The sequence below is a fragment of the Budorcas taxicolor genome, chromosome 2 (genome assembly GCF_023091745.1).
Source record: "Budorcas taxicolor isolate Tak-1 chromosome 2, Takin1.1, whole genome shotgun sequence".
Taxonomy (NCBI): Eukaryota; Metazoa; Chordata; class Mammalia; order Artiodactyla; family Bovidae; genus Budorcas; species Budorcas taxicolor.
Window position 1 is genome coordinate 157452225 of NC_068911.1, and position 14495 is coordinate 157466719.

General features: G+C 38.3%; 1 protein-coding gene across 1 annotated transcript; it reads right to left on the reverse strand.

Moving 5' to 3' along the window:
- Positions 1-1137: 1137 nt before the first annotated feature.
- On the reverse strand, positions 1138-13361 carry CCDC195 (coiled-coil domain containing 195). Its single transcript, XM_052654188.1, has 3 exons — positions 13106-13361; positions 6232-6475; positions 1138-1249 (listed from the first exon to the last, which is right to left on the reverse strand). Exons 1-3 carry the CDS (start codon positions 13359-13361, stop codon positions 1138-1140), a joined length of 612 nt encoding a protein of 203 aa, XP_052510148.1.
- Between the last annotated feature and the right edge of the window lie 1134 nt (positions 13362-14495).

The following is a 14495-nucleotide window of genomic DNA, read 5'->3' on the forward strand; positions in this document are numbered from 1 at the left end:
TTTCTCCTTCCAACCAAGATGAGTGTCTTTACCATTAGACAGCTCACAGTTACTCTGAGTCCACAACATACGCTGTGGGAGTTTGCTGGGTTTGTGTTCATGTGCCGAGGACACAGGATATTAAAAGATTAAATGAGCTTGCATCAGTGAAATATCAGCCCACAATTAACTCTAAGGATAATCACTATGGCTTCTATGTTATTAGTCAGATATAGAATTTTTTTCCTAGATGTGTTATAGTTTCATCTGGAGAGTGACCCATAATGGGAACAGAAGAATTACACAGATACTGAACACTTAGCAAGCAATTTAATTTAATTTTATTTATTTGCTCAGAGGCTGCATAGAGGGACTGCCACAGCCACTGTGCACACATCATTAATATTCAGTGACAACATAAAGTAATGACTTCCATTTCTTGCTCAGGTCCTTTGACAATTCCATTAAGCCAACTTTGGGTATTTTGTGTGTCTTAGTGAACATCTTTTTATTTTCCTTTTTTAAATAATGAAAGTATGATAACACATTTATGGGAGACTTGGAAAATACAGAACAAGTTTATTTCCACTATATTCCAATATATTTCCACTATAAATTACAATTATTTTTAAAAGTAGATAAATTAAGATTTTTAAATTGGAGTTTCAATATCAAACTCTCAAAAATTAATAGAATGAACATGCAGAGAAGTAGAAGGATATAGTAGACCCTTAAAGCCCTGTGAACCGATTCAACATAATTAAGATTCATACAATTTTCACACAACAGGAGGAAACTACTTCTATTCAAGTTTCCATAGGCTGTAAACTAGGAGACCCTGGAACAGATCCACAGACATAAAACAAGGTGCAAAAACTTCACAGCCCAAAGCTGTTGAAACCACACAGAGCCTGTTCCCTTATCACTGTGGAGTTATATTAGAAATCAATATCAAAAGATATTTGACAATAACCCACATATTTTCAAGGGCAGTGCAACATTTACTAAGAGAGATCTTGGACTCAGCTATTGAAAGCCCTTAGTGAGCATCTTCTCAGAGCTTTTTGCGGGGTGGGTGGGGGGTGGGGGGATGACACTGACCCAACCACGTCTCAGTGTTCTCACATCTGCGTCTTAAATTTCACCACCTTGAGTATCCTATTCTATAATAGTACTTAGCTGGTTTGGTGAGTATTTCAAAGAACTTGAATCTTTGGAGTACGAAGACATGTTCATGGGTAACAGGAAACCAACTGTCTTTATCTTGTCCCTAAAGAAAGCAGAATAAAGGTGAGATGAATAAAAATTTAGTGAGGCTTTACACAAAGCATTTACTATTTCTACAAAACATGTACTATTTTTCCAAGTACCAAATAATGCCTAAAGAGTTAAACGTTCAACTTACATCTACCATACTATTTTCTTTGTTTAGTTGTTCAAGAAAACAATTTGGAATGCAAGAAAATATATTGTAATTGGCCTTTTGATTAAACCAGTGGATGGTGCTGATAACTAAAACTTGAAACTTTTGAGGAAAGGACTGTACATCTGGGGATTCTTAGTTTGATGTTTAAAGTTAAGGATTAATGTGTTCTCTCAACCAAGGGTCCTGCATGTCAAAGCTCTTCAGTTGAAATGAAGCAGAAATTTGGGACAATTATTTTCTAAATCCAGATCAATGCACCATTTTGAATTTTGATGAATATCCATCACACTTGAACAATAAAGGAGAGAGAGCAGTGCCAGCAATGACCTAGTGTTATCTGAGGGATTAAATCTTTTCATTTTGCCCTCTGCTCCTTTCTCCTTGAACAGTGTTATGTACGATTTTGACATAAACCAGGATAAAGTGCTCCCAGGAACAAGTCTAAAGAATAGTGTTCAGAATGATTGTCTTTTCTCTAGTTTTGATCTCTCTCTTTTTAATTAGATAAGGCCATAATTTCAGAGAATGGCATTTAGTGGCTGTATTGTGGGGAACACACATCTGCTGCCTCCCTTGGGAGGAAGGCCAGTTGTTCCATATGTTGGGATCAATAAAATAATAACAGCTATGCCACTTAGCAAGCATTCACTAGACTCTCCCATTTATTCTTCACAAAAACTATGAGGTCACTGCTATTATGATTCTCTTTTTACAAAAAAATAAACTATGGCACAGGACAGACTAATAACTTTTCCAAGAGCATGCTCTTTGCAAATGATGGAGTTGGAATTTTAGTCATCTGATTCCAGAGGCTGTCTTCTTAATGACTTTGCTTAGAAAAAGAAGACAATATATTTATTATAATTTCTGTTTTGTCCTAGTAGTAAAATAGCCTTTCTAAGTTCTATATGGACCCTTTCTAAGGTCTATATGGACTCTTTCCCCTAATCTTTCCAACAGCCTAAGGTTATTATTTTTTTCTTGAATGCAGGAGGGAAAAATTGGGTTTTTATGTCAAAATGAGGGAAAAAATTAAAATCCAATCTCTAGTTTCTGGAGAGCATGGGTTCTTAGAAATATTGACACTGGCTTTCTTCTGTAAAATACTTTCTTGGTATAACAGTTGAAAAGTTCATGAGCAAATTAGATACGATATCTCATTGATTTGAAAGCTAGTTCAAACATATTGGTTAGTTCTTGATAAGAATCTTTGTAAGATTCTTTGAACGCTATTAGAAAGGAAATGAATTTACTTTCCAAATTAGAGGAATAATGTAATGAGTTGTTACTTTACTAGTCAATCCCTGAGAAAGTAAAAGACAAAAAAAAAAAAAAAAAAAAAAAAAAGACTACGAAGGAAAGTGCTCAATTCCTGTGAAACCATTCTCTGTATCTACTGGGTTTTATGCCAGCCCAGCTGTTGATTTTCAGCCGTTGCTGACTTTCTTGCTTTAGCACAGTTCTACAATTGGCTCAATCTTTCAAATTAAAGTAGATTCCAAATTAGAAATGGATTGTGTTCTAATAGTTTATTCATTGGCAGTTTGGAAGTTGGAAAACATTTTGCTTCAAAAAAGTAATGCATTATAAACATTGGCTAGGTTCCCAAACTATCATAGAAAATAATATAAACTTACATGGAAAAATTAATATTACTATATTTCTCAGTGTAGTATTGTAGGTCTGTGGACCTGCAGTGATTTAAGTGCAAAAACTACGCCATTATAATACAGACACTGTACAGTTACAAACTATATAGATACCAGCATGGAGAGATAGCCATTAAAATCTCAATGATGGGGACTTCCCTGGTGGTCCAGTGGCTAAGACTCTGAGCTCCCAGTGCAGGGGTTTGATCCCTGTTCAGGGAGCTAGATCCAGCAGGCTGCAACTAAGACCTGGTACAGCCAAATAAATAAATAAAATACATAAAAAAATCTCAATGGTGGTTTTTCAGGTAGCGGGATTATGGAAGATATTCCTTTTTATATTTTTTACTTTGTATATTGTATTTATATTTTTAAATTTGCAATTTTGCAAACAAGGAACATTTAGTGCTTTCATATAACTGTCTATTACATACACATAATTTTACTCAGACAAAGGGTACGTCTCTGCCTTTCTTCTCTCCTCCCTCTTTGAAAACACATGGCCATTGGAACACAATGGTTGGGTGTACACTTATTGTTTCCATATCCTACATCTGCTCTGTTAACAAATCTCATTGGCTCCACCTTCAAAACAAGATTAGAAATCACATTCAGTTATTGCTGTTGGCCAGTGAATAATCATTTCTTGCCTAAATTACTTTTTTAGCTTTAAACTGGTCCTCTTGTTTTCTGTATTCTTTTCCTATAGTCTTTTCAAAACAGAGTTCCATACATATATTATATATTAATACATATACTAACAAAAAGAGTATGTTATACATCCCAGTTCACTTGCAATAGATCCAGAACATTGAAAAGAGTGGATGGCCATCCTTAGCTCTCTTTTTCATTGCTCTCTGTCTTGCTTGCTCCCTCCACTGCACTCAAAGCCAGCCTCCTTGCCCTTCCTTAAACACCAGTCGTTTTTGAGCCTACCCAGTCCTCTGGCATTTGCTGTTCTCAATGTCTGGCAAGTCCCCTCACCCATCCACTCCAAACCCCTGCTCATATTCCCAAAACTCTCTCTCCCTTCTGTATTCAAATACTGTCATATTTTCTGGCTACAACAATTCATTTCAATTAACATTTCAACAATGCTTGCTTCTCAAGCCTTCATTTTTCCTTTGATTGGCTTACTTGTTTCACCATCTAACTATACGCTGCATGTGTTTTCATGTTGATTGATCATCATGTTACAGAGGAAAATCTCCACATTGGCAGAGATTTTTGACAATTTTGTTTCCTGTTGTATCCTTGGTGCCTAGAATCCTGCCCAGCATATAGGACACATTTAAGATGTATTTGTCGAATGAATGAATGTGTGTAATGAAAGCATAAAAAATAGACCTAAAGTATAGAAACAAAATTCCTGGTAATGCTTGCCCCTTAGGAACACAGGGGAAGAGATGTCCCTTTTCTTTCTTAGTAGCACTTTTTGTCTTATATATAAAAATATCTGATAAACTATGACAAAACTCTTGCAGATGGATACATTGGTATTTGTAATATTAGTTTCTGAGTATTTGTGTATTTTGAAAATTTTCATGAATACATTTTTTACCAGCTTTCCAGTAATTACTGGATAAAGCACATATTCCCAGCATTCCATGGGATGCCTTCTGTGATGGATACTGCCAACCTCTCCATCCGCACTGACTTCCCTGCTTCTAGCTTTCTCCATAGTCATGATTTCTTCTGTCTCTTTCTCTTTTTTGGTCTAGTGGGGTACGCTGTACATTTGTCTTTGCCTCTCCTTCATGACCAGGTTCCTCTCTCCTCCTGTAATAGAACTCTCTACAAGTGAAACACGGTGTTCATCCTGCTTCGTAAAATTCAAATAAAACTGGCTCAACCTTTGTATCCTACATCCTGTGGAAGACCAGTGCTCTTTTCCATATTTATGAGAATTCCTGATGGCCTATTAATTATGACTACCACTTTGATTTGATTTCCTGCTGCTGCTGAATTAGATGACTCACTGATTCTTTAAACAGCCATATTTGTTCAATTTTTTCTTCCTCATGATAAGTTAATCATGAAACCAGGTCCCCTTTTCTTGATTTTTCTCCTCCTCAAAAGAGGCAAATGTGTATAGACTCTTTGTTTTTTAAATAATCGTATCTTTTTTTTTTTTCTTTTTCAGAGTCTATTCCCATCTAGGTTATTACAGGATACTGAGTAGAGTTCCCTCTGCTAAACAGTAGGTCTTTGTTGATTATCTATAGTGTGTATAGACTATTGATAGAGTCAGAGCCTAACTGGGAATTGGGAGGTAGAAGTGCAGAGGGTGGAGGAGGGGAGGTGATACTCTGACACACTAGTGCTTGATGGTGACAGTCTTGTTCCAAAAGAGCTCTTAGCTTTACCCACACCAGGGGCCACTGGCCAACTCTCCTCTAAAAGATTCCCACCCTACTTATCAAATGTTTTCTCACTCCCTTCCATTCATAGGCTGCTTCTAACTCCTTAAATACCAATTCATGTATTTTGCAGAACAGGCCAGTTTTGTCTTTGTCTCTTAGCCTGTTTGGCTTATGCCTAAAAGGTGCTTTCTTGTACCCACAAAAGCCCATGAAGGCACCTTCCTCTACAAGTACAGTTCTCCTTTAGGGAGGAATTCTGTGTTTGGCTCCCAGTGTAAATGTGTCTTCTTCCTGGGACACACTTTATTGTAGTGGTCAGTTTGCTTGTGTGTTTTTGTCACTAAAGGAAAGTTTTGAATTTTAAAATAATGTTTTGCTTTTGCTGAATCGTGGATTCCCAGCACCCAGCCTAGAGTACCATCATTCATGCTTGATGAGTAAGTGAAGACTGATCACTTTCCTCTTCTTACAGGCATCTATTAGAGAGTACCATTTGATCTTAGATAAGTTTGTTTCTTTTGGTTCTCAAAACACATAAATGTGATGGAAATAGCCTCCTTGTTTTTAGTTCCTCCACTGTATAAGACCTTGCTTATCCAGGGGAATGTCTCAGTAGCCATCACACTATGCAACTATAAACTGTCTTGAGGCAAGATTGTACATTGTGCTGTGCTGTGCTTAGTCACTCAGAAGTGTCCTCCTCTTTGCTACCCCATGAACTGGAGCCCTCCAGGCTCCTCTGTCCATGGGGATTCTCTAGCCAAGAATGCTGGAGTGGGTTACCGTGCCTTCTCCCAGAGGGATGGTACATTACCTGTAACCAAAATCATGCTCAGGAAAGACTCCTTTGCTGCAACCATTGGTAGTGAAAGAATCCGAGGTAAACATCTTTTCTTCATTGTCTTGCTTCTTAACTGAAGAAGCCAGTGATTTGACCGTCCCTTGAACTTCTAGAATTCCACAGTTTGGATGTCTTCTCCTAGTCTTCCAAGGGTCACTTGTAGTTGATGAATGAATCGGTGAGGAAATGGAATAACGTCTAACAATCATGACATTGCCTGTAAAGGAGACACAAAATTCAAGTTTAAAAATTCCATTTTTAATGACATCCACAAATGGAAGACTGTATTACTAGTTCTTTATTGAAACTAACTAAACAAAACTGTTGTTTTTAGATTAATTTTTTGCATAAAAGATATTCATTCATTGATTTATTTTGGAAATAATCCAACCCTGAGCCAGGCACTTCTTAAAGAGATGGATGTGTGCAAGTGAAAACACAAAATTCTTGCTTGCATAGAGCTTACCTTCTTGTGTGGCTGACAGATGACAGACAGATATATGATAAAATTCAGCTGGCAATAGATTCTAGGAGGATGAATAAGACTGCTGAGAGCAAGGTGCTAGAGTTAGATGAGGGCAAGGTCTGGTGAGGTGAGGTGAAATCTCTCAGTTGTGTCCGACTCTTTGTGACCCTGTGGACTGTAGCCCACCAGGCTCCTCTGTCCATGGGATTCTCCAGGCAAGAGTACTGGAGTTGGTTGCCATTTCCAAGGTCTGGAGGCTGCTTAAATAGTGTAGTCAGGGAAGACCTTCCTGAGAACACAGAATATGAACAAAAATTTGCACATGACGAAACAGTAAAATATAATTTTAGGATGGGAAGAACATGAACTTGCAGAGATGCAGTTGTGGATGGCTTCTCGATCTTCATTCTAAAAGAATGTGTTCATCCACAGTGCCTCATCACTTGAATGACCACAAATAATTGAACTGGTTGCTGCCAACTGGCCTGAAATGTGTGTGTTTGCTTTAGTTGAGCAGTCATCTCTCTCTGTCGAATGAGAGATGAGAGCAAGGCAAACAAGTAGAAAGAAGTAAAAACATCTAGGGACTTCCCAGGTGACTCAGTGGCTAAGACACCACACTTTCACTGCAGCAAGTGCGAGTTTGATCCCTGGTCAGGGAACTAAGATCCCACATGCCTTGAGTTACAGCCAAAAAAAAGAAGTAAAGATGCCTGTGTGGGAAACAGGAGTTTTCTCTATCTTTCTCTTAAGAGCTTTATGTCTCTAGTTTCTGAGGGTTTCCAACTCAATTTCTATCCATAAGGGTCTCCTAATAAACTCTTTCTTTGAGGTAAATTGTATCTCCAGTCCTTAGAATGAAAGCCTCTTGATTAAAAGACCTTTATTTTAGGGCATCTTGGTTTGTCTGCATCTCACATCTAACACTCTGCTAACTCACCTGGGGCCTGTCATTCAGCCTCTACATAGACATCTAGTTATTACCACTGGGGCTAATGACACTGACTTCATAGACTGGACCATTTTCTGGAGCACTTAATGAATGTTTGTTGACTCTATTCTTTCTCATTGCAGCTTTGCCATTAACTAGCAAGAAAGTAAAAGAAAGTCCAGCATCGTGTTTAGGTTTTCAGAGTGTTAGAAGCACAATTTTCTCCTTTTAAAATTTTGTGACCCATGTTTGTAGAACACAGACAGCAAATTATATAGCCATTACAGAAAGTGGAGGCTGCACTTGCTTTTTATAATAGGGAAGAGCAGAAGATCAGATTTTAGGCAAGAGTCTGTGGGTGAGTTTAAGTTCAAATCCAACTGAAGTAATTAACTGCAAATACTATTCATAAAGTATCTTTGAACACTGCCTTTGGCCATGATATATAACTTTTATAATGATCTAAAGACAGGTCTTTATATGCAGAGTACATCATGAGAAACGCTGGACTGGAAGAAGCACAAGCTGGAATTAAGATTGCTGGGAGAAATATCAATCACCTCAGAGATGCAGATGACACCACCCTTATGGCAGAAAGTGAAGAGGAGCTAAAAAGCCTCTTGATGAAAGTGAAAGAGGAGAGTGAAAAAGTTGGCTTAAAGCTCAACATTCAGAAAATGAAGACCATGGCATCTGGTCCCATCATTTCATGGGAAATAGATGGGGAAACAGTGGAAACAGTGTCAGACTTTCTTTTTCTGGGCTCCAAAATCACTGCAGATGGTGATTGCAGCCATGAAATTAAAAGACACTTACTCCTTGGAAGGAAAGTTATGACCAACCTAGATAGCATATTGAGATGCAGAGACACTACTTTGCCAACAAAGGTCCATCTAGTCAAGGCTATGGTTTTTCCAGTGGTCATGTATAGATGTGAGAGTTGGACTGTGAAGAAAGCTGAATGCCAAAGAATTGATGCTTTTGAACTGTGGTGCTGGAGAAGACTCTTGAGAGTCCCTTGGACTGCAAGGAGATCCAACCAGTCCATTCTAAAGGAGATCAGTCCTGGGTGTTCTTTGGAAGGACTGATGCTAAAGCTGAAACTCCAGTACTTTGGCCACCTCATGCCAAGAATTGACTCATTGGAAAAGACCCTGATGCTGAGAGGGACTGGGGGCAGGAGGAGAAGGGGACGACAGAGGATGAGATGGCTGGATGGCATCACCAACTCAATGGACGTGAGTCTGAGTGAACTCTGGGAGTTGGTGATGGACAGGGAGGCCTGGCGTGCTGCGATTCATGGGGTCGCAAAGAGTCGGACATGACTGAGTGACTGAACTGAACTGAAAGACAGGTTTATGACTATTGACAAACATAAAAGTTTCTATTTAAGAGGATTATAAAACAATCTCTTTATACCAAATGATAAGAAAATACAGCAGAGGAAATTATACCAACAATTGCAAAGTTAAGTTTGTTCTTATATGAGACCTATACTCCAACATGACTGATCAGAAAATAAGTTCTTTGTTTATGTCCCTGGGTCCCAAATAATCTATATTCTTTAGTTTCTTATAAATAGAAGGGAAAGAATATTCCACATGACATCAAGGGATCATCAGTACTATTTCAAAGATTCCTATCAAATACAGTTTGTCAGATAAGGGTAGGAGCAGAGTGAAGAGAATCAGAGGTCTAGGAATGCTGAAGTTTCTTGGTAAAAAGTTGTTTCTTGCATCTTCTTTGTAGCAAATTATCTCTTCCCTTCAAACTATGAGGCTGGAGAAGACTCTTGAGAGTCCCTTGGACAGCAGGTCAAACTAATCAATCCTAAAGGAAATCAACTCTGAATATTCATTGGAAGGGCTGATTTTGAAGCTGAAGCTCCAATACTTAATGCCAGCTGATGCGAACAGCTGACCTACTGGAAAAGACCCTGATGCTGGGAAAGATTCAGGGCGAGAGGAGAAGGGGCAACAGAGGATGAGATGGTTGGATGGCATCATTGACTCAGTGGAGATGAGTTTGAACAAACTCTGGAGTTTGAACAAACAGCCTGGTGTGCTGCAGTCCATGGGGTTGCTTAGAGTCAGACACGCTGAGTGACTGAGCAACAATCTCTTCCCTAATAGACTCAAGGTGAGAATTTCAAGGGCAGGAGGGATAAGGGCAACATCTCCATGAGATGGATTGGATTTCATACCTACTTGCACACTATCATCGATGTGTCCAGGAGGATTTAGTCCCAAGGGATTTACTTCCAGCCCCAGCTTATTGGTTCCCTTTCTTAAAGTGAGACACACTTCTGAAATCACATCGTCCCTTATCAGAGTATAGGTTTATATTATTTTGTTTTCAAAAGAAGATAGGACAAGTTGCTTAATCTCTCTGGGTCTTATATCCTCAACAGTAAAATAAGGGGATTATCACTAAAGTTCTTCTCTAGGATCACATTTTTATGAATCAGTTGCAAGTATGAATTTTGACTATTGGCAATATCTTACTAAAACTGCTAATAAAAACTTTGTACTTAAGTCAAATCATATTTTTCTGACCTATTGAATATTATTAAGACTACTGCTGGGAAAGGTTGAAGGCGGGAGGAGAAGGGGACGACAGAGGATGAGATGGTTGAACGGCATCACCGACTCAATGGACATGAGTTTGAGTAAGCTCTGGGAGTTAGTGATGGGCAGGGAAGCCTGGCGTGCTGCAGTCCATGGGGTCACAGAGAGTTGGACACGACTGAGTGACTGAACTGAACTGAGCTGAACAAAGTAATCATGTTGAGTCCTACTTGTGCTGCCTCATTTAATTGTCTCAGCAGCCTGTGATAGATTCTATTGCTATCTCCATTTTACAGATGAGGAGAGTGATTATAAAAGCATGTCACATTCATAGACTCATAGAATTTGACAGCTGGAATAGGCCTTGGAAGGCATCCAATCCATTCATTTTTACAAAAGAATGATAAGATGAGGGATTCTATGTGATCTACCCAGCATCAACCAACTCTTACAAAAACTGGGACCGCAACACATGTGTCTTCGTGCTCAGGCCAGTGGTCCCACTATTCCTGTCATTTACTTTCATAATAGAACACTACATGTAACACACAAAAATATCACTTGAAGTAAGTACACTGGGCTTCTAAACACAAATTTAAATCATAAACTCTTTGTTTTATTGGTGCAGCCTGCAAGAATCCCCAAATGTCAAGAAATGTTTTTCACTAGATTGTTTCAAACTTAGTGCTTATATTATTATTGGAGGTCACCATTCAGATGCTGAAGAAGTATGTTATAAATTGTGTATTTAGTGCTTAATAGTATTCTAACTTCATTTAAACTTGATGGCATTCAGGCTCTGAAGGTTTAAAGGATAGTTCTCTCTGTGCTTTGAACAGAGTGATACTTGTTTTAGAATGGCACAACATATAGTAAGACCCAAGTTACTTTTGCATTAGGATAAACATCATGAAATTGATGCTTTTGAACTGTGGTGTTGGAGAAGACTCTTGAGAGTCCCTTGGATTGCAAGGAGGTCAAACCAGTCAGTTCTAAAGAAATCAGTCCTGAATATTCATCTGAAGTACTGAGGCTGAAGCTGAAGCTCCAATACTTTGGCCATCTGATGAAAAGACCCTCATTAGAAAAGACCCTGATGCTGGGAAATACTGAGGGCAGGAGGAGAAGAGAATGACAGGGGATGAGATGGTGGGATGGCATCACCGACTTAATGGAAACGAGTTTGAGCAAGCTCTGGGAGTTGGTGATGGACAGGGAAGCCTGGCATGCTGCAGTTAATGGGGTCGCAAAGAGTTGGGCACGACTGAGTGACTGAACTGAACTGAACTTAAACATCATGGAAAATAGTTTTGAAGGAGTTTTTTATGGCTGGAGTAAGGCTGTGGTTTTCAACTAGGGGAAATATCCTCCAGGTGATATTTGGAATGTCTGAAGACATTTTTGATGATCATTACCGAAGGGGAAGAAACAGATACTTTACTAAATATCTTACAATGTCCAAGACAGACTCCTATAATATAGAGTTATTCATTCCAAATGTCAGGAATTCAGAGGTGGAGGAAACCTGGAGGAAGGATATATTATACACATCTGTATCTTTCTTTTCCCCACTAGGAGAAGGTCTAACTTCTTTATAGTTTCCTTTTTCAGTTTTATTAAATAACCAACAGACAGAATAACTCAGATCCATAGCTGTACGTGACAACAAGGAAAAAGACCCCTATTGGAATCTATTTCCAGCTTTGAAGTATAGGGCCCCACACTAGAGAGAGACCACTTTAACAGAAAAAAAACAAAAACAGCTGGAGATAAGACATGTCCCATTGCTAAGCTGTTCAGTACCTCTAAATAGCCTTGCCTGAAGCCTTTGACAGAGGATATTAAGCACTTTGAGTATTCAAGTATGTATCAATTTTATTTGAATATGCTATATGTAGGCGAGTTTGACAATTTGAATTTAGAACATATTGAGTTGCCCAAAATCTCATTTGGCTATTTCTCTAATCACGGAAAAATCAAAATGAACTTTTTTGGCCAACTCAATATTTTTCACTCTCCTGATTTCTAATTTCATGTATAGTCTTCACAGTCAAAATTATTTCCCATAAAAGGTGAGAGATTAGATTTTTTAAAGAATGTATCAGACATTAACTTTTAGTCTTGAAGTCTCCAGCCTGCATATAGTAAGTTGAATTATGTGCAATATACATTCATAAAGGACAGTAAAGATCTTCTAAAACATGGATAAGAAACAATATCTGCCTTGGTTGTGTGTTTGTTAGATGCTGTACTAAGCACTTAGTTTATTATTACAACCAGTCATCACCAGCTGAGATAGGTACTATAGCACTTCTGAATGAACAAAATGCGAGTTAAAGACTTATTATAACTAGCTCTAAATCAAGTGCTGGTTAATGAGTGTCAAATCATTGGAACTGTACTTGTCTGACTCTGATATCCATACGCTTAACTGTTGTGCACTACTGTTCTGGCTTAAGAAACGAGCACTCCATTTGATACATATCCATTTGGTGTTCTATTATGTAGCATTTAATTGCTTGAAGTCAAGAAAGGGAAAAAAGCATTCTTTTTAATATGACTTATTTCCATGAATCTGTCATCTTGAACTTCTCAGGAATACCTGGAGATAGTTTTACTGTTGTTAAGATATGATAATTGAAGATGTTAAAGGAATTTTTGCCTAAGGATTCTAAACTTATCTATCTTGGCCAAAAAGGTCATTTGGATTTTTCCATAGCATCTTTCTGTAATGAGAACCTTTTGGCCAACCCAATACCAGGAAAAAAACACAGCATTGTTAATACCAAATTATGCACTTATGTGAGAGACATACTAAGCCAACTATTTAACAGATATTTGCAAAGGTGGGCACAGCCCCAAAGAACTATGGGAAGTCAGTACCTTGGTGTTCTCTCACACCTGGGGCCGAATCAGAGGCAACACCACCATGAAGGGCTGCTGGAGATTGCCCGGGCACTTCTTCAAGGTTACCGAGGTCTGTGACTTCCTTTTCATCTCCTGATTCTCCTCCTGAGCCTGGGGTTCTCTGACTACTCAAAGTCAGCTTCATCCGGAGGGCTTGATTCTCTTTCTCCAGCTTGTGGATCTCTGCCTGCATTTCCTGGATAACTCTCATGAGATGGTCATTCGCGGCCATTGCTTCTTTTCAGGTTGCTCTCGTTGCTCCTTTGGGGAGACAGGCCAACATTTGCTTACAAACCAAACGCACAATCTGCTTAGTGGAATGGGTTGACCCCACCCCTAAAGTTTCCTGAACAGTAGATGTCTGTCTTCTCTATGCCATCTTTCAGCACCTGGGGAGTTAGGCTATCAAGGGAGGTAAAGGATCTCCATGACTTATTCATCCAGGGTTTTGTTTTTCAGAACAGAGCTTTTCTTTGTATCCTTTTTTCATATCAATCCGCAGTTCTGGAATAATACTTTGGGTCTACAGAAGACACTGAAAATTTCCAGCAAGGAACAGAATTTCTTGTTTCTGTCATGAACTCACCATCCGAGCAGCCACTCAAGTTTTTTCTCTGTTGCTATTTCTGGTATCAGATGTTTCATAGATTGCCAACTGTCATGAGCACATCAAAGTGGGCACATAAGAATTATTCCTTGTCTTTTCTGTAGGATATATTATAGTTTTTGTACCTTTGGGGTAAATTATTAATTTTGACACCTGTTGATTAGGTGTCAAAATTTAACTAACATAGGAAATCATGAGATTATTTAAATGAAATGATGATAATTATACCTTAATCCCTTAAGATAATGTCAAGGATGATATAATTACTTCTTGGTAGGTTTTCCTATGATCATTTTTGCTGTTAATTTGGTTTCAGAGTGTTTGCTCGGGCAAATACTGCTGAGGGCTATTTTGGAAATGTAAGAAGATACAGGTCAAATATTAATCTTGAATGAGAAGAACATGCAATAGTTAACAGCTTTCATGACCTATTTCCTGAAGAGGTTTTTTCATTGGGAACGAAAGGTATGCGCTCCATATCCATTTGGAAATTCAATTCATGCTTAAACAATAGGTTCAAAATGATTAGATACTTTGTCTTGGTGGTAATTTTCCTTGCACATTTGCTTACTTATGTTTTCTACATATATTGATGCTTTTTTGCTATCTTAGTAAATAGGATGATCCGGTTGATTGATCCAAGGCTGTATGTGGGAGTTACTGGAGAAAGTATTATTTCTTTTTCATTCATACAGAATTATTATATGTATTTAAATTTTATGGCATGTTTACTAGTCAGTTGTTTTGATCTACTACTTC